The sequence below is a fragment of the Lycium barbarum genome, chromosome 8, assembly GCF_019175385.1.
Source record: "Lycium barbarum isolate Lr01 chromosome 8, ASM1917538v2, whole genome shotgun sequence".
NCBI lineage: Eukaryota > Viridiplantae > Streptophyta > Magnoliopsida > Solanales > Solanaceae > Lycium > Lycium barbarum.
In genome coordinates this window covers 115438868-115460605 of record NC_083344.1, presented here as the reverse complement: position 1 = coordinate 115460605, position 21738 = coordinate 115438868, and the positions used below count along the sequence as shown (strand labels likewise).

Here is a 21738-nt window from a genome sequence, read left to right as displayed (position 1 = left end):
CAAACTCTATCGTAATATAAAGTTTGAACCTTATAAGACAGAGTTTGGGCAAAAGTCTGTCTTAAAATAAAAGTTTGTCTTAAGGCCTAACTTTTGCCCGCATATGCTTAATTTTGAATAAAAGTTTTCCCTGAAAGCCTAAATTTTGTCCGAATAGGTCTAATTTTTCTCCAAACCTCTATCTTACAATTTTTTTTATTGAGCCGGGTTCGAACCCAGAACCTCGAGGTATTAGTCGAAGGGAAAAAATTAAAGACCAGTGCCTTTGAAGGACAATCGTGCAAATGACCCTATTTTGATTAGCTCAAGATGTCACGTTATCTTAGTGGCTTAAGTTTGGTGTCATGTGTCAAATGAAATGATAGGATCCGCATTGAATCATTGTTCATGAAAGTCGTCAAAATTCAAACAAGAAGCAGGAGGAAAAATGAAAAACTGAAGTTATTTTTCTGATTGGAGTATTTGGTCATAAAAAGCCAATTTTTTAATATGAAATGTGTGTATACAGGCTACTACCTGCCAATTTCAATCAGTTTAAGGTGTTTTGTGCCAGCAATTAGCAGCACGAGTTAATATACCATGCCAATTTATCGTTAAAATTTTAAGAAAATACTTGGGCTATGCTCAATAACTACCTTATGGGGCTTTACAGAGGAGATAATGGCTTATATATAGAAGAGGCCCAAATGTATGGCGCTTCCTTGTGTGGGCTTCTGATCAATGAGCCTTGAGAGTATATTATTTGTTTTTTTTTTTTTTTTTTTTTTTTTTTTTGAAATAGCTCGTAATTCAAAAGAAATGTTGGACACTATTGTAGAATTAACCACACATACTGAGAAACTTCCTATTTTTTATGTGAAAATACTACTATATAGATTTTTTCTATCGACATTCGGTGGGAAATAACCACTAAACATTTTTCGGTAAGAAATCAGTGAGAAAATAGAGATTTTTTAGTAGTATCTACCATCACAATTAAATTAACATGATAGTGTAAAAAAACTCTTACACTAACCATGTATATATATTAAACTCGCTAATTGTAATATTTTTCTTAGGATATATGTAGGGACTAAGATAATCAATATTAAGAAGTCGACATTTAATTTTTTACATCGTGTTACATGCGTAATTAATATTTGATGATACTTACGGAACCGTGAATGTGAATGATATAAAGAGAACTAGTAGTCCGCTATATTTTCCAAAAAGAAGATGTAACGCTCAGTATGTCCCAGTTACCAATATACTCCCTCCGTTATATAATAAGTGGTGTTTTTAACTTATGCACACCCCTTAAGAAATTGCTCACTCTTAGAAAATTATGAGTGTTTTTACTAACACACCCTAATTAATGCCTAGAAAAATAAAAGCTACTTAATGATTCTCGATTATAAATAAGGGTAAGTATGGAAGAACAAGATCAATTTTCTTGAAATCCTAAAACACCAATAATTTTGAAATAAAATGGTAAGTCTAAAACACCACTTATTATGAAATGAGGGAATATATATATATATATATATTTTTTTTTTTTTTTTGAGTAAGATAGAATAAATGCTTTACTTGAGTAATGAGTAAGATAGAATAAATGCTTTACTTGAAAACGAAAATGTGGCTCCAAAGTTGCTTAAATTTTAGTAAAATATATAAAGACGAATAATGTAAACAATAATCTAATATTTCCTTATGTCTATATTATATGGTGTTTTTAGCATAGACACGCCCCTTTAGAATCACTTACCTCTAGAAAGTAAAAAGCGTTTTTACTAAATTTTTCTTAATTAAATAGTACTAATTTAATATGATTTATTGATTATGTGAAAATTCACTATCAAAATAAGAATAATTTTTTAAAAAACTATTAATAACTTCTCGATTACGTGAAAGATTATTTATTTTGGATTAAATGTAAAAGTTAACAATATCATAAACCGGAAGGACCAAGAGTAAGAAAAGAATAAAACAATATATGTACCAATAATAGAGGTCCATGTAGCAGTGAACTTAAACAAAAAATGAGTGCAAGCATTTAGAATTTGAGATAGGCAGAAAAGGAGCCACGTGTAGCGGATTCTCGTTTATATATACTATATATATAACTAATATACTAATATATATTTTTGAAGCAACCACTAAGCAGCTGCCTGGTGGCATTAATCAATCATTTACATCAACACACAAAACGACATCCAAAATGGAAATTCAACACAACAGTAAAAGGAAAGTAGCTCTTGGAGAATTGCATAAGCTCAACTTCCTTCACCCTCTGATTTCACATTTGAAGAAGCTCAGCTCCGCAGCTCCTCAATCCTCAAACCCAGGTATATTGTTCCATTCCTTCAAGTAGTTGTGTAGACTTGTGATAGTAGGATTTCCCCCTTTGTAATCTGAGAATTGATATCCTGCATGACACTTTTCCAGTAGATTTGATTTCTGCTTACTTGAAGAAATCCCCCTGTTTGTTGTGCAAAAATCCTTCCGACATTTACATCGCTTTTAGAATTGAATGTTTGTCTGTCTTGATTAAGTAGCTCTGCAAAAACTTGTAGTCGATCCCATTTATTATATGTCCCTCAAACCTCTCACCACAGACATGGTTAACAACTACCTTGAGAATTTCTCTACCAATATATATTACTCCTCTTGAAAATAATTATTCAAAGTTGTAGTAAACCAAAATTGATTAGAATTTGGTATGTTGATTCATGTCTAGTTAGGATTTATAGTCAAATTTATATGGGCATAGGTTTTCCTGTTTTGAGTTAAAGTAAGTTTCATACCATTATAAATAGGGGTGCTGCTCAGTCGGCGGAGCCACGAAAAATTATACCGTGTAGACATGTCAATTATTACGTATTACAGACATATATTACATAATGAACACCCTTAATATATAGATTATATGAATTCGAACACCTTTGACAAAATTTCTAGCTTCGCCACTGGTGCTGCTAGCTATTTTCATAACAAAAGATAACAAGAAATATTGTGGAAATTGCAGACAACATTCAAAGCGACCAACACTAAGAGTGAAAATGTCATCGTCAGAGCTGTTGCCCCTTCCTTGGCTCGTCGAAGCGAGCATCTACAATGTGAAAATTGGCAACGACACTGTCATCACAACAGTTACTGATCGTGAAGCTATTGTCAACAGTAGCATCTCGGAACTAAATAGTGAATTGAAGAGTACTCCAAATCCATTTGTTGGAATTGATGTGATAAATAATGGAGATTTATTGCTGTTTCATGTGAAAAAACGGTGCCTAATAATTCAATTTAAGCGCATGGTGGTCTTGGATTATCAAACTGAAGTCCCCCAGTCTATTAAGGAGTTCCTGAAGGACCACACTATTACTTTTATAGGTCCTAGAAACATAAGCCAGAACTCTACTCCGTCATATATATCTGGAAGTAGCAGCGAGAAAATAGAACTTAATAGAATTGTGGATGTTCGTTATTTGGCTGGAAAGCTTTTGAAGAAGCCAAAGCTGCTGAGTAGTACACTAGAAGAGTTGATGGGTGAAGTCAACGTTGATATTAAGAAGCCTGTCATTAGTGAAGGCTCAATACGTCCTAATTGGCAATCGTCTTCTGTTCTTTCGGAGGAGGAGGTGAAATTGGCGATGTATGGAGTCCATTCATGCTATAAAATTGCAAGCAAGCTTACTGATGCGATAAGTGCAAGTGTGAGAGGGCAGTAAGACCGATTCAGCAGAACAACTCAAAGATAAAAGAAGTATGTTAAGTAACCTTTGTTCTGTAGTTGTTATTTATAATGCCGTTGTCCAAACTGCTTTTAAGTCTTAGTTCTGTGATATCATATGATATTGTTCTTTTAAGACTTTAAACTGAAGTAACCTTTGTTCTGTAGTTGTTATTTATAATGTCGTTAACCAAACTGCTCTTAAGTCTTAGTTCTGTGATATCATATGATATTGTTCTTTTAAGACTTTAAACTGAAATGATTGTTAGTAATTTCTCTATTTTATGGACTCACATATTAATATAGTTATACATAGATATGCTAGAGTCCATTTTATGATCTAATTGAAGTATTGAAATATTTGGATCAATTATTATGGGGGTTACTTTAAATAAGTAGAAATCCATTGGCCTTTTCTTGGTGTCTGATGGAGATTTATTGAAAAGGTACCGTTTAAACCTGAAAAGACACTTAAACGTATTATATAAAGATGTGGTCCCTAAGTCAGCTTCTTTCTTTTCTACTCCATCTCTGAGAAGAAACAAATAATAGCAGTATCCGGACTTAGAAGATCCTATCTCCTTCAAGCAATTCTTGCAATAGAACAAAGTTAGTGTTCCTACAATTGTCATCTATCGATTTAATTGTGATACTTGGACTTTGTTTTCTATCAATGATCTCTTTCGCAAGAAGGTTATGTTCCGTCTCCAGAAATGTCCTAAGAACTTTTCGAACAAGCTTGAAATCACTAATCATTCAGATAGTTATAACATCGATGGTTCGAATATAATTCATCTACGCTAATCAAGATTTATCTGAAGCAGCATTTGTAGATTCACAAGCAACCTAGTAAAGAATTAATTATGTATATTGTTTGTATAAACAAGTACTGCTTATCTGCTCGTATATATATTATAACTAATTAACTATAGCATGTGAACCAAATGACCGTCAGTTCATGTAAGTTCAACTCATAAATAAATGATCATGCAAAGGCAAGTGGAGAATGGTAAGGTTGGGCGAGTCCGGAACCAAAATGCCCCAAAAAAAATCATTTTGAACCAAAATACCCCAACAACAAAAAACAGTTACCAAAGTACCTTTAGCGCAGTAAAATACTGCACTATAGCACTTCACGGAGACGGAGCCGTTAAGCACTATAGCGCAGTATTTTACTGCGCTGTACGAAAGTTTCTCGCCTATAACGCAGTAAAATACTGCGCTATAGGAGTCCGTCATTTTCACTAACACCACATTTTCACTCCTCTTTACGTAGTTTATCTTTTTTACGTAGTTTAGCCGTATATTAATCATGCTTTGAGATTCCGGAACTTCAATATTTTATATAGAACTCTAGTTATATTTGTACAATTAATAAAATAGGCTCAACACATCAAGAATACGCAATACTTTGAATTGTCATTTTAGTGGTTGAAAAATGCTCGTAGTCCTTTTTATTTGAAGACTTGTAGTTATTAGCTTTAAGTTATTTATCTTTTAGGGTTTCGTCTTAGTTTTAAATTAATGCTTAACTTTATTTCGAATGTGTTACGTTTTTTTTTATTATCAATTTAGGATGTGAAACTATAAACAATAATAAAGACTAAGATAACATTTATAAATATGCAAAAAATATATAATATTTACGATAAATTGTACAACACTAATATATATACAATATCGAGGATGGGTCCCACATGTAGTATGCCGGAGACTATCCCTAGGCCTAAGGCTCATACCATCCCCACCGCCCTCGCCATCGTCTTCATCGCCCTTTTTCCTCTTAATAACCGGGCGCTCCAAGTTATGCTCATCTCCTGTTCCCCTAGCCCTTGCGCCCTTCACTAGAACGTGCTTCTCTTGGGATCTAGTCCCGCTGGCATGCTCAGAACCTCAGGCTGAGCTGGGTCTGGAAACTCGACCTCTTCCTCGACGGGAGTCGCCACCACAGGCACCGAAGGATGAACCTGAAAAGTATTATAATTCACATTTGAAGAAGCTCAGCTCCGCAGCTCCTCAATCCTCAAACCCAGGTATATTGTTCCATTCCTTCAAGTAGTTGTGTAGACTTGTGATAGTAGGATTTCCCCCTTTGTAATCTGAGAATTGATATCCTGCATGACACTTTTCCAGTAGATTTGATTTCTGCTTACTTGAAGAAATCCCCCTGTTTGTTGTGCAAAAATCCTTCCGACATTTACATCGCTTTTAGAATTGAATGTTTGTCTGTCTTGATTAAGTAGCTCTGCAAAAACTTGTAGTCGATCCCATTTATTATATGTCCCTCAAACCTCTCACCACAGACATGGTTAACAACTACCTTGAGAATTTCTCTACCAATATATATTACTCCTCTTGAAAATAATTATTCAAAGTTGTAGTAAACCAAAATTGATTAGAATTTGGTATTTTGATTCATGTCTAGTTAGGATTTATAGTCAAATTTATATGGGCATAAGTTTTCCTGTTTTGAGTTAAAGTAAGTTTCATACCATTATAAATAGGGGTGCTGCTCAGTCGGCGGAGCCACGAAAAATTATACCGTGTAGACATGTCAATTATTACGTATTACAGACATATATTACATAATGAACACCCTTAATATATAGATTATATGAATTCGAACACCTTTGACAAAATTTCTAGCTTCGCCACTGGTGCTGCTAGCTATTTTCATAACAAAAGATAACAAGAAATATTGTGGAAATTGCAGACAACATTCAAAGCGACCAACACTAAGAGTGAAAATGTCATCGTCAGAGCTGTTGCCCCTTCCTTGGCTCGTCGAAGCGAGCATCTACAATGTGAAAATTGGCAACGACACTGTCATCACAACAGTTACTGATCGTGAAGCTATTGTCAACAGTAGCATCTCGGAACTAAATAGTGAATTGAAGAGTACTCCAAATCCATTTGTTGGAATTGATGTGGTAAATAATGGAGATTTATTGTTGTGTCATGTGAAAAAACGGTGCCTAATAATTCAATTTAAGCGCATCTTGGATAATCAAACTGATATCCCCCAGCCTCTTAAGGAGTTCCTGTATGACCCAACTATTACTTTTATAGGTCCTAGATACATTAGCCAGAAATCTGCATTCTCATATTATACATCTGAAGGTATCATCCAAAAATTAGAACTTAGTAGAATTGTGGATGTTAGTTATTTGGCTGGCAAGCTTCTGAAGAAGCCAAAGCTGCTGAGTAGTCCACTAGAAGAGTTGATGGGTGAAGTTGACGTTGATATTAAGAGGCCTGTCATTTGTGGAGGCTTAATGCGTCCTAATTGGCAATCGTCTTCTATTCTTTCGGAGGACGAGGTGAAATTTGCCATGTATGAAGTCCATTCATGCTATCAAATTGCAAGCAAGCTTACTGATGTGATAAGTGCAAGTGTGAGTGGGCAGTAAGACCGATTCAGCAGAACAACTCAAAGATAAAAGAAGTATCGTTAAGTAACCTTTGTTGTGTAGTTGTTAATTATAATGCCGTTATCCAAACTGCTTTTAAGTCTTAGTTCTGTGATATCATATGATATTGTTCTTTTAAGACTTTAAACTGAAGTAACCTTTGTTCTGTAGTTGTTATTTATAATGTCGTTAACCAAACTGCTCTTAAGTCTTAGTTCTGTGATATCATATGATATTGTTCTTTTAAGACTTTAAACTGAAATGATTGTTAGTAATTTCTCTATTTTATGGACTCACATATTAATATAGTTATACATAGATATGCTAGAGTCCATTTTATGATCTAATTGAAGTATTGAAATATTTGGATCAATCATTATGGGCGTTACTTTAAATAAGTAGAAATTTATTGGCCTTTTCTTGGTGTCTGATGGAGATTTATTGAAAAGGTACCGTTTAAACCTGAAAAGACACTTAAACGTATTATATAAAGATGTGGTCCCTAAGTCAGCTTCTTTCTTTTCTACTCCATCTCTGAGAAGAAACAAATAATAGCAGTATCCGGACTTAGAAGATCCTATCTCCTTCAAGCAATTCTTGCAATAGAACAAAGTTAGTGTTCCTACAATTGTCATCTATCGATTTAATTGTGATACTTGGACTTTGTTTTCTATCAATGATCTCTTTCGCAAGAAGGTTATGTTCCGTCTCCAGAAATGTCCTAAGAACTTTTCGAACAAGCTTGAAATCACTAATCATTCAGATAGTTATAACATCGATGGTTTGAATATAATTCATCTACGCTAATCAAGATTTATCTGAAGCAGCATTTGTAGATTCACAAGCAACCTAGTAAAGAATTAATTATGTATATTGTTTGTATAAACAAGTACTGCTTATCTGCTCGTATATATATTATAACTAATTAACTATAGCATGTGAACCAAATGACCGTCAGTTCATGTAAGTTCAACTCATAAATAAATGATCATGCAAAGGCAAGTGGAGAATGGTGAGGTTGGGCGAGTCCGGAACCAAAATGCCCCAAAAAAATCATTTTGAACCAAAATACCCCAACAACAAAAAAAAGTTACCAAAGTACCTTTAGCGCAGTAAAATACTGCACTATAGCACTTCACGGAGACGGAGCCGTTAAGCACTATAGCGCAGTATTTTACTGCGCTGTACGAAAGTTTCTCGCCTATAACGCAGTAAAATACTGCGCTATAGGAGTCCGTCATTTTCACTAACACCACATTTTCACTCCTCTTTACGTAGTTTATCTTTTTTACGTAGTTTAGCCGTATATTAATCATGCTTTGAGATTCCGGAACTTCAATATTTTATATAGAACTCTAGTTATATTTGTACAATTAATAAAATAGGCTCAACACATCAAGAATACGCAATACTTTGAATTGTCATTTTAGTGGTTGAAAAATGCTCGTAGTCCTTTTTATTTGAAGGCTTGTAGTTATTAGCTTTAAGTTATTTATCTTTTAGGGTTTCGTTTTAGTTTTAAATTAATGCTTAACTTTATTTCGAATGTGTTACGTTTTTTTTTATTATCAATTTAGGATGTGAAACTATAAACAATAATAAAGACTAAGATAACATTTATAAATATGCAAAAAATATATAATATTTACGATAAATTGTACAACACTAATATATATACAATATCGAGGATGGGTCCCACATGTAGTATGCCGGAGACTATCCCTAGGCCTAAGGCTCATACCATCCCCACCGCCCTCGCCATCGTCTTCATCGCCCTTTTTCCTCTTAATAACCGGGCACTCCAAGTTATGCTCATCTCCTGTTCCCCTAGCCCTTGCGCCCTTCACTAGAACGTGCTTCTCTTGGGATCTAGTCCCGCTGGCATGCTCAGAACCTCAGGCTGAGCTGGGTCTGGAAACTCGACCTCTTCCTCGACGGGAGTCGCCACCACAGGCACCGAAGGATGAACCTGAAAAGTATATAAATATTAGTACCATTTCTTATTTATATTGAATACATTAACGTTATTTATTTAATCAAACCTGTGTGTCAACGGGCGCCTGAGTAGGCTCCTGAGATGGGTCTGTAGGCTCCTGAGATGGGTGTGGTGGTGAATATGAGGTAGTCTCCTGGACGAGATGCTGTTCGAAGTCCAAGTAAAGGTTATAAAAATTAAATACATATTTACCTTATATTGAATAAAATTAGTTTTAAGTAAAAAAACTTACATGCGCCTCGGTAGTCTCATGAGAAGACACCTCTACCTCGGCAGGCTGATGAGAATGCTTCGGAATGGGCAGCTCCTGTGGACCCACTGGCGCCGAATCCTAAAATATGAAAAAAATGAAATAATAAGTATTTTAAATGATCAAATATGTATTTTAAATATTGACCTTATATTGAATAAAACTAATTTTAATTAAAAGCTTACATGTGGCTCGACGGTCACATGGGAAGACATCGCTGGCTCGGCAGGCCCATGAGAAAATGCCTGAGTGGGTGGCTCTGGTGGACCCGCTGGCGCCGAATCCTAAAATATAAAATAGTACTAAATAATGAGTAACAACGGGCCCCAGGTGATCATCGGGCCCCGGGTGAGCATCGAGCGCCGGGGGAACATCGGGCCCAGGGGGAACATTCGGATCCATGAAAGAGTCCGGTCTGTACAAACTAAATTAGTCATTATTCTTGAAATGAAAGATAAATTATATTAACTAATTAATAATTTGTAGGGAATATGTGAATTATGTAGTATTATATCTTGTGAATAATTAACATGGGATATACAGTAAATTTAATATGTGATAGTAAGGACACATATGTGATGACAAAGATTTTTAAGTTAATTACTTTTGAATTATGTGATGGCAAAGACTTGTTAAGTTAATTAGTTTGGGAATCGAAATTCAGCAGTAATATTTGTTTGGAACTCTATTTTGAATATGTGATATATTTTTAGTTGATCAAATAGCCAACACAACTACGATAAAATTAAACTAAAAGAGTATATTGGTCGACCACATATTTTCCTACAAACTTTACATTTTTTTCGTTAGATTATGTATTTATGAAAAGAAGAACTTTAACTATTCTTTTTAAGATAATCTTTTGTTATTTAACATATATATTTACGCTTTTAAAATTATATAGATTAACATTTCATAATCATTTACAACTTGTTTGGATGGTTGTTACCTATTGTATTATATTTTGTTGTTAGTTTAAATAAAATGTTTGCTTTGATTGCTACTTTAATTTTATTGTTATGTAACGACGAAAGGTCATATTTTATGTAACCACTAATTTGGTCCTATACAATACAACACAATACGATAAATGTCAAAACAATACATAACAATCATCCAAACAAAGTGTTAACAACATAATAATTCACTACCAATCAACTTCTTTCAATTCATAAAGAATATTTAACAAATACTCAATTAACAAAATAATAATTCATTAACAATTCATAAATAATTAACAAATTAACAAATCATAAACATATAACAAATTAACAATTCATAAACATTTAAAAAATAATGAATTAAACAAAAAAAAAAAAAGGGGGGGAACAGTGGCATAAGCCACTGCCCAGCCCGATCAAACAAAAAAAAAACGATTTTTTTTTTTTTTTTTTTTTGGAAATTAACGACGATTAAATGTTAAACATGCATGCACTATAATGTATATAACAAAATAATAACAAAAGTTCATAGTAGAAAACCTTAATCGAAGATTTTTTGTAGAGTTATTTTAATCGAGTTGTACGCCGTTTTTCTCAAAATTCGAACTTAGAATCTTGCTCCTTGACTTGAATATACCGAGAATCTAAACTTTCCGGATGAAATTTAATAGAAAATGACATTTTTCGGATGTGAGGACCACCTTGGCTCGCCTCCAATGGCGTTTTGAATTTTTTTTTTTTTGCCACTGGAGAGACCAGTGGTGGAACCCGATGGAGTTTTAGGGGGTGATATAGCGCAGTAAAATACTGCGCTATAGGTGAGAGAAAAAGTCTTATAGCGCATTATTTTACTGCGTTATAGCTGACGACAACTTTTGTATAGCGCAGTAAAATACTGCGCTATAGTGCTTAACGGCGTCTCCGTGAAGTGCTATAGCACAATATTTTACTGCGCTAAAGGTACTTTGGTAACTTTTTTTTTGTTGGGGTATTTTGGTTCAAAATGATTCTTTTGGGTGCATTTTGGTTCCGGACCCAAGTTGGGCGTGCTATAGTATGGTTTTAGTTAGGGAAAAGGGTCAAATATATCCTTTACTTTGTTTTATTAGTTAAATATATCCTTCGTCAGTGAAAGTTAACAAAAATAACCCTGCCGTCTTCAAACTTCACACTTATGTCCCTATTTGGATGGAAATCCCCAAATCCTCTCAAATTACCCACTTTTTTTGTTGACCCAGCCCGTCCGACCCACCTATCATCATCATGAAGCTCTAGCTTCATCTTTTCATGGAGAAAAGAAAAAAAAAACAAGAACACACCCAAATGATAAAATTTCAAAACTCACCTTAAATTTAATCTTTAAATTCAACTCCGAATCTTGGTGGAAGTTGAATTAGCTTAAGATGTCACGTTATCCTAGTGGCTTAGGTTTGGCGCCATGTGTCAAATGAAATGATAGGATCTTCATTGAGTCATTGTTCATGAAAGTAGTCAATATTCAAACAAGAAGCAGGAGGGAAAATGAAAAGCTGAAGTTATTTTTCTGGTTGAAGTATTTGGTCATAAAAAGTCAATTTTTTAAGGGCAACTTATATAAATAACTACCTTTTAATGATTGCTTTCAATCCGTAGCAACGTTTTACTATTCACAATTTGTAGCTACATCTAGGCATTTTCGTCGTATTTAATGTATTTTAGTGTATTTGAATACACTGTTCAGTTATATCCAATCTTATTTGATATCACATGTATTTGACTGTATTTTGGATACACGCAACCTTAATTTGTCTGAATACATGTGTATTCAAAACGATGTATTTAAGTGCATTTAAATACACGATGGAGCTGTGTATTTTATTGTATTTATATATTGATGTATCCTTTTGTTTTGGTTGTATATAGATCATTCAAACAACACATACAGTTAAATACACCTAGTTTTTCCAAAAATACAAGTTATTCATCTATATAATTTCTCTAAATACATGTGTATTTAAAATGATTGTATTCCAGTACATTTAAATACACGACGGAGCTATGTATTTTATTGCATTTATATATTGATGTATCCTTTTGTTTTGGTTGTATTTGGCTGTATATAGATCATTCAAACAATACATACAGTCAAATACACGTAGTTTTCCCAAAAACGTAATCAGCCAAATACATTAAACTTATATTTACACTAAAAAAATGACGAAAATACACTCAGATTCTGAGATACAAGGAGAAGAAGCCCTGGATTCTGGTCAAATCTTCGGTTAAATACAAAAAAATACACTAAAAAAAAGACCAATACATTCAGATCTGATATACAAGAAGGAGAAAAAGCCATGGATTACGGTTCAATCTCTAGCTAAATGCAAAAAAATACACTATAAAAATGACGAATACACTCAGATCTGAGATCTCATGTTGTTCATGAATTCTGATTTCTCCGATGTGCGTGAATCTCCACGTGTCGTCGCCTAGTCTGAACACAAGTTTGAACTCCAAAACGAACATCCACTCAACGCCACCAACGGCGTTGCTGTCGGTAGCGTCACCATCCTTTCCAATTTTTTGTCATTAGCCGCTGCCGCCGCCACCAAAACAAAGATCACAACGTTGTTGACAGTAGACAGACATGAAAAAGAAGAGTGGAGAAAAAGAAAAAGAAAAGTTTCAGACTATAACGGTAACAAAAGCTATAGAGAAATAAGAGGTGGACCGATTGGAAACATTAATACTTCCTTAGGTGTTAGGGTTTTGCTTTGAGATTGAGATTGTTTAACGGCGCTTTAGGTATCGAACTCTTTAAGGTGATATGATTTTTCTAATTTTGGAGGAGAGAGGGGGTTGAGGGAGAAATACAAACAATAAACCTAATATATTTGATATAGCTATGAATGATAATTTACAAAATCACTGTAGCTACTAAATATAAATAAACTAAAAGATAGTTACTATCAATAATTACCTCTTAGAGGTAGCTATGCCAAGTAATTATTCCATTTTTTTAATATGAATGCGTGTATACAGGATACTACATGCGAATTTCAATCAGTTTAGGTATTTTGTGCTAGCAATTAGCAGCCCAAGTTAATATACCACGCCAATTTGCAATTAGCAATTAGCAATTTCAGGACTGCCCTTCGCTGGGGGTGGTCTAATTTTTACCCTCAAAATTCTGGTCTTTAAATTTTGCTCCTTAGGCAGAAATTTGCATGTGCACAGACAGAATTTGCATGGGCAGATTTGCCTGTGCCCATGCAAATTCTGCCTTACGGCCTAAATTTTGCCTTGCGATTTTTTTTTCCTTTTTACTGAGTTGGGGTTCAAACCCACAACCTCGGGATATTAGGCGAAGGGTAAAACTTAAAAACCACCAATTTGAAGGACAAGAATTAAAGACCACCCCAGATGAGGGCCGATCTGCGCAAAAAAATAATAATTAAGAAAATACTTGGGCTAAGCCCAATAACTACCTTACGGGGCTTTACAGAGAAGAGATAATGCCTTATATAGAAGAGGCCCAAATGAATGGTATATTATGAAGGCCCGGGGAAGGGATAATGGCTTGTGTAGGCTTCTGATCAATGAGCCTTGATAGTATATTATTTGTATTTTTGTTTAAAATAGTTCTTAATTCAAATAATTCAAAAGAAATGTTCGAGTTCGACACTACTGTCGAATTAACCACACATACTAGAGGGAGCTAGTGTTGGGCATTAGCCATGAAGGGAGGTTAAAAGTAATGTTAGGGCCTAATTTGAAGGGTGGTCTTAAACTTGTGATCTCATTTGGTCCACGGACAAAATGATAAGTTTCATAAGTTTTGCTCTATGGACAACACTTTTTAACTTTTGACTTTAAGAATTGCCTTTGAGACAAGTGAGGGTCAAAAATTCAAGACAATCAATTCTCAAGATCATTGAGTGTAATTTCCACTAATTTGACGGAGAGGATTTACATTCCCAACCCATTCGATACCATTGATTTATATGGCTTCATCCCATGTATGGTATACATTATATACAACAAGTGAATCTAGTCGCACTTTGTTGGATCTCCAAACAATTAGTTAATACAGGAAATCATTAATCTTTTTTGTTAATTTAGTAGAGATAAGGGAATAAAATATTTATATATTATGCATAAAAAGATTACTTTTACAAGTTGATTAAATAAAAAATACAAATTAATACTTTCTCCGAAAAGCTCAAACACTGCATATGACTAATTCCCCGTTAATCACCTAACCTTTACAAGCAATTAGTTAGTGAGGCATCAACATCAGATGCTTTTTTGCTACCACACCCATAAACTCAACAAAACCTTAGAAACATTAGCAAAGAGAATGATGGCAAATTTACCAGTGTTAGTGGAATCTTTCATGACTTAAAAATTCTATTCTAAATGTAGGGCAAAATGGAATGTCAACACTACTTTAATTACACATAAGATTTCAGTTCCACTATTTCTCTCCCAATGTACGCGGTTCAACCTTGACCTAGTGGTAGATATAGTCTTTGTGGATTGGTATTTACTCTCCATATTATATATAGTAGCATCTTTCATGAATAATATTTTTAAAAATATCCGCAAGTAAGGGTTCAGATTACATATTCAGTGTATTATTTCAACTTCAACTTAAGAAAGAGAATTTTAAGTTGAAAAACTAGTTTGAAGCGTAATGGTTTTCACTAATTATATTATTTAATTTATTTTTTTAAAATAAAATTCATGTCCAAATACAATCATGTTCAACTATTCTGTGATCAATATCAACTTTAATTTATTTTTCAACTTTGACCAAATATTATCCAAACGGCCTCATGTCTGATAACATGATGAGATTGCCAACTTTACCTCATATTAGGAGACAAGTAAGGATTTGACAAACTAGAGGTGGAATTACCTTGTTCAAAGAGAATTAATTGAAATTCCTTCTTCGAAAAATTACACCATGCACAAAAGTTAAAAAAATTACATGTATCTGTTATATGTTGAATTCTCTTTAAATTTTCATATGTTTACTTTTTTATGTTTTAAATTTCTTTAGTAAAAAGTTACCAAAAAAAGTTCTTTAATAAAAATCATAGCTCCACCACTACCACTAATTTCTCTCACATTATAAGTGGGTCATCTCTATATATAGTGACAAATATAGACCCATTTTCTTCTACATATATTCACATTTTAAATTAGAGCCTGTTTGGATTGGCTTATAAATTGCTTATAAGCTGTTTTTAATTTTTTTGAGTGTTTGGCTGGCCAACTTAAAGCTATTTTGTGCTTAAAATAAGCCCCAAAAAATAATTGGGCCCATTTGGCTTAACTTATCTAAAGCAGCTTATAAACTGAAAACAACTTATAAGCAACCCCCACCCCCACCCCCCCCCCCCCCCACCCAAAAAAAATAAAATTGGGGTGGCTCAATTTTTTTTTTTTTTTTTTGGCTTATAAGCTGCTTTTTTTAAGCCCATCCAAACAGGCTCTTACACACACTGACAAATGAATTGTAAATACAATACTAACCCCTTACATTTATGAATTAACTTAAATAAATCTTAAATTCGTTTTCCTTCCTCAAAAATATTAAAATAGGAAACCAAAAGTAAGTCAAAGTAGTCAAGAATTTGTAGACCACATATGTATGGATTTGTTTGGGGACATTACAATTAATATTAGGTGATTATAATGCGTTGCAAGTAGTATTGGTTGGTGTCCACATCATGAGCTCATTCGTTCATAACCACTTGCACTGTTTGGGAAAGATGGTAAGCAAAGAATCTTTCTATTTATAGAAAGTCACTTAATCCTTTATAAAAAATAATTTAGTACTCTCTTTCATTTCCCACACAGAAAAAATCAGCAGTAAACATTCTCCCTTGTTGAAATGTGAAAACGATCATATAGTTTCTCCCAGTAGCATATGCTTTTCTATTTCTTACGAAATTAAGATTTCCAATACTTTATCTATTAATTAACAATTAATAAAGCTAATCACACTACTAGACAATCTTCAGGGTTAAACAATTACTTCTTTAAAATAAAAACAATTAGTACTACGTACTAGCTTCTTGAAAATTAAGATATTTTCCTGTCTCCTAGCTAGAAATTCAAGGTTCGAAATTGTTGTTCTCAAAATGTATATAGCAAGAGATATGAGATGCGACTCTCACCAATCCACTAAGCTCAACATGAACCTATTCTGACATTTTTTTTTTTTTTTTGCTTTCTGCTAGTGATTTACGTTCTCTAAATTAATACTTTTCCATCTACATTTCTGTTTACTTTTTTCAAAGGAGCTTGTGTTGTAGTAACTAGCATTTGGCTTCTACGTATATACTATATACTAGACCCCCGGTGCTTAATTTAAATAGCAAAGGTATAAAGGGACTTGTAGTTAGGTAACGAGTTTGAGAGGAAATGAGATTTCTTGTTCTTACAATTTGAATAAAAGAAAATGTCTTTTCAGATATCTTATATGTGTTTTTCTTAAGATCTCTTATTTGTAAAAAATAATGATCTCCTGTAAAGGGTTTATAAAACTAAAAAAAAAATTGTAAAGAATAAAAAAAACCACGTCTCCCCGAGTTTGAGCCCCGGCAGCGACATGCAAATTAAGCCTATCATTTAAATGGAGAAAGGTAGAGAGACCCTCTCATCATCCCGAGTTTTGAAGACCATGGTTAGTCCTAGGAGTTGGCCCAGACGAATTTCTGGCTCATAAAGAAAAGAGAATTCAGTATCGTGTATAGTAATTTTCTTGACACACGAAGAAAAAGCCCTTGCACACAACATTGACCAAAAACCATTTACAACAAAGAGAGAGATTAGACAGCGGGAGGGACGTAAAGTAATCAATACATCATTTTGTGGGGAAAAAAACAGAAGAAAATTAACTTTAGGAATGCTGCCAATTTAATAGGTACATTTGGAGCCAACAACCCTATGTGGTAGCGAGAGAAAAGTTCAAAAATAATCTAGGCGTTTGGCCATAGAAATTAAAAAAAAAAATTATTTTTTTTTGGAATTTTGGAGTTAAAGTTGTGTTTGACCATAGTTTTTGCAAATAGTATTTTTTGTTGAAATATACTTGTTTTGGTTGTGAAAAAAATGAAAATCTTGGAAAATAAGTTTTTTTTTTTGTTTTTCAAATTTCAACTACAATTTCAAGTTATATTTAGCATTTTCATGACCAAGTACTAATTTTTGAAAAAAAAGTGAATAATTCTTATGGCCAAACGGCCACGGGTTAAAATTAACTTTAGGAGTGCTGCCAATTAAGAGCCCGTTTGGATTGACTTATAAGTTGCTTATAAGCTGTTTTTAGCTTTTTTTAGTGTTTGGCTAGCCAACTTAAAGCCATTTTGTGCTTAAAATAAACTCAAAAAAATAATTGAGTCAATTTGGCTTAGGTTATCTAAAGCAGCTTATAAACTGCTTTTTTTAAGCCCATCCAAAGAGACTCTAAATAGGTAGAGTTGGACATTCATTTGTTTCTTGTAGGTGGGCCGGGGGGCGGAGGGAGGGGTGGTGTGGCGAGGGGGAGGGGGATTCTGCAAAGTGTAGTTTTTTTTTTTTTTTTTTTGGTTTTTTGGTTTTTTGGTTTGGCAAGTCCAATTGTATAATCATATTACCGACCACACCAAGCAACCACTTCACGGTTTGTCAGATAATAAATGTGTAAGAATTCAAACTTAATTATTTAATACTGTATAAACATATTGACACATCGCATTTATTTTCAATTATTCTCGCTGATCTCCAATTTCGTACATTTTACATACATTTCAATGATTTCATAAACTTTGAATCTATAGGCAGCTATTTTGGACTAACTAAACAATGGTAGAAGTTGCAGTAATGACCGCTTTAACATGCAAACAAAGTAGAGTTTGCACATGTAACCACTTTGACATACCAAAAATGATTAGCCTTTCTATTCTAACCTCCATCACGCTTTCTCCTAGCAAGGAGTAAATTTTTACCATAAAGCTGCTGGTTAGGAAGGGATCTTACTCATGTATTAAAACCAAGATAACTAGTATTTTGTATCATGTTTGGTAGCACTATAATTGCTACGTATAAAATTCAGTCACCAAGTATATGATGGGCCATTTGCATTTTTGGCCCTATTTTGTGCTGGTCTTTAATTTTTGTCCTTCAAGATAAATAGTTTTTTCGCACGACATAAATTTATATTTTCGCATCATAATATCCATAAGTTATACCGGGGCTCTTAAAGAACTTATGCCACGCTAGGCATAATAAGTTCCATTTTGATGGGCTAAAATTAAAGACCAACTCATTCGAAGAGACAACCGTACAATTTGTATAGTACGGTGTTTGGTTTACAATCCCTCATGACTAGAACATGCAAGATAAAAATGGAATAACTAAAACATGAATTAGTAATACATGAATAATTAAACCTTCCATAACTAATTTTACATTACAAATACCTGTATAACTCTAACCAGAAACCAAACAACACCTTAATTAGTAAGTAAACCTTCACCCAAAAAAAAAAAAAAAAAGAAGAAGAAGAAGATTCGGATCAATGCCTATGCTGTCCTCTATGTTTTATTGTGTCCCAACTGGAAGCTCTATGGGCAATGACAGGTTGTCCTTTCTGTCTTAGGACTGAGGATCTCTATCTCTACACACCCAAAAGGACCTCCCACATAAGCCAATGACATCTGGAAACAATTATTTTTTTACTCTCTCCAACATAGTAATTCCTGTTTGTTTATCCCTTCGTTCTAATTTATGTAATCGTATTTGATTAGAAATAAAAAATTTAAAAAAATAAAAAAATTGTGTGACTACTGATGATCTACTGAAAATTAGAAGTTTATGAATAGTACAAAAAATGTCATTCTTTTAAAAAAAATTAAAAGAAGTGGGACACATCAAATGCGACTAAGAGAGTACTAATGAGAATTTTTAAAAATTTGTCCATAAAAGAACAGTAACACCTTTCTAAGAATACTTAAGGTGAGTTTCACAAATGCATAACCGAAGTACTATAATATTGAAATTGCGGAACCGAAAGTTTCAATTTCGATACAATAATTCAGTATATACCAAAGTATGTCTCAATTTCTATACAATAACTCTATTTTCTTTTTTGTTTTTTTTAATTAGTGTAGCTTCTCCTACACTAGTTTAGTTTATGGGTGTTTATCTGAGTTTTAGATCTGCTTAAGATCTCAAAAAGACTTATTCAGATTCCCTTCAATTGCTTCTTCTTGAAGCCATAAAAACAAAGCCCACTTCTCATCATTTTTACCAAGAAAAACACAACTAGGCTGCCACTTCTCCTAGCTGGTTGTGCTAATTATTTTGTCATTGTATGTTAACAAGAAAATATGAGCATGGAAATGGGATTTCTTAGAAACTCAAATTGGTTATTTGAGGAGAGCAAGGAAACAAGATGGACTGCTGAAGAGAACAAGAGGTTTGAGGATGCACTCGCTTTATTCGATAAGGAGACTCCGGATAGATGGTATAATGTAGCGGCTATGATCCCTGGAAAGACTGTGAATGACGTTATCAAACAGTATAGAGAATTGATAGAAGATATTAGTGATATAGAGGCAGGGTTAGTACCAATACCTGGCTACACAACTAGTAATAATTCATTCACATTGGAGTGGATCAATCATGATCAAGAAGAAGGCGTCTTCCACGACTTCAACAAGCAATTCTATGGTCCATCTGGCAAGAGAAATCGATCTTCTGAACAAGAACGCAAAAAGGGAGTCCCATGGACTGAGGAAGAGCACAGGTGATTCATTCTGCTAGCATCAGAAAATTAGTCATTAGTGTTACAAAAAATTTATAATTTAACATTGTCGAGTTGATTTCTCAAACGATCACTCAACTGATCATAATTATCTCAAGAAGTAACTTTTCTTTGTTTTGTAACAGAAAAGTCACTCAGTTATTGTCATTTTATATCTCTCGAAAATATCATTTGAATTGGTTGCATGACTTTTCTATTACAAAATAAAGAAAAGTGACTTTCTGAGATATTACCAATAGTTGAGACTTGAGACGGTCTGAGAAATCAACTGTTACATTGTCTCACTGCTATGTATTATATGTGGTTATTGTTTTTAGTAGAACTAAATGTTTTTGGAATGCAAAGTAGTGCAATTCATCAATTTTTTTCTATTCTATAGATGATTCTGTTTCCAGCAAATTTTGAATTTGTTCTCTACATTTTGATCAGGCAATTTCTGTTGGGGCTGAAGAAGTATGGAAAAGGAGATTGGAGAAATATCTCTCGCAATTTTGTGATCACGAGAACTCCAACACAAGTAGCTAGTCATGCTCAGAAGTACTTTATCAGGCAGCTGTCCGGGGGTAAAGATAAGAGAAGATCAAGCATACATGATATCACAACTGTCAATCTTACAGAAATTAAATCTCCCTCGCCCGAGAATCATATATCTTCCAGTTCCCTGGACAAATGTGTTCCTTCTCCACCGAAAGCCTTATGTGAGTATAATTTGCTAAATCAAGAAGCAGATGTAGGATTCTTGACATATGGACTAAAGTTGCATGAACATTGGCATGCATAGTGTTAATCTGCTGGGACTTCAGTTTGGTCAGTACAATATTTTGTGATATCCATATTTCTTAAAGAAAAACAAAAATAAGTGCCACTACCAAGAATTAGATATGCTTCAATTAGTTCATATTCCGGAGCTCTGGAACTAAAGTGGGCACCTCATTTAAGAGAGCTATGACATGAGCTATTAGCTATTTCTTTAACCTGATCGACCATCTGCTGTCTTTTCGAGTGTGTTAGAGGTTTGATTAAATTATATTGGAAGATTAAGCTAATTATGAAGCTGCCACGATGATTCGTAGAGTTCAGCAAGCAAATGTCCGAGTTGTAGAAGGTTCAGTGAGAAGGCTGAGCACTGTCTCATGTTAATATCACTGGTCATTCAAGATGGTTAGCAATAAGTCAAGTAATTAAAGTTCCTTAAGAAAATTGTGGTAGTTTTAGCTAAATTTACCTTAAAGTTCCTTAATAACTATTTGTGACTCTCGTAAGGCATGAATCTTGCTCCTCAATTTACCTGCATATATTTTTGTAATGTGCATTTGCTTAATTGAGAGTCTTCAATCTACCTTGCCAAGGAAGGGGAAAAAGTATATCCCATGGCCCTACAGAAGTTGCACGAACTTATTAAAAGCTTCACAAAAAGTGATGGAAAAATTGTGCTCTAATTGAAAGATATCATATCTACTGGTTTTAGGACATGCAAGAATGACAAACTAGCATAGACATTCCATAATTTATTTTCTAGAATAGATTTAGAACATCAAGCAATAGATATTTGTCAATGTTGTACTACAGTTGATGTACTCTTTTTATTTTAATATCATGAATTGTTTTATTAGTAGTTTTGGTTAGTGGGCACTTT

The 21738-nt window shown here is 33.8% G+C and overlaps 1 protein-coding gene and 1 pseudogene across 2 annotated transcripts; both read left to right on the top strand.

Moving 5' to 3' along the window:
* Positions 1-2141: 2141 nt before the first annotated feature.
* On the top strand, positions 2142-7330 carry LOC132606812 (uncharacterized). Of its 2 annotated transcripts, XM_060320448.1 has the most exons (3): positions 2142-2324; positions 3005-5739; positions 6420-7330. In XM_060320448.1, the coding sequence occupies exon 3, from the start codon at positions 6454-6456 to the stop codon at positions 7114-7116; it is 663 nt and encodes a 220-aa protein (XP_060176431.1). In that variant the 5' UTR covers positions 2142-2324; positions 3005-5739; positions 6420-6453; the 3' UTR covers positions 7117-7330. The 2 variants fall into 2 exon arrangements, with proteins under 2 accessions (XP_060176431.1, XP_060176428.1); XM_060320445.1 differs by lacking the exon at positions 6420-7330 and having other exon boundaries at positions 2167-2324; positions 3005-3917.
* A 12194-nt stretch (positions 7331-19524) lies between these two features.
* LOC132605313 (transcription factor DIVARICATA-like) lies at positions 19525-21260 on the top strand (annotated as a pseudogene).
* The last annotated feature ends 478 nt before the right edge of the window (positions 21261-21738 follow it).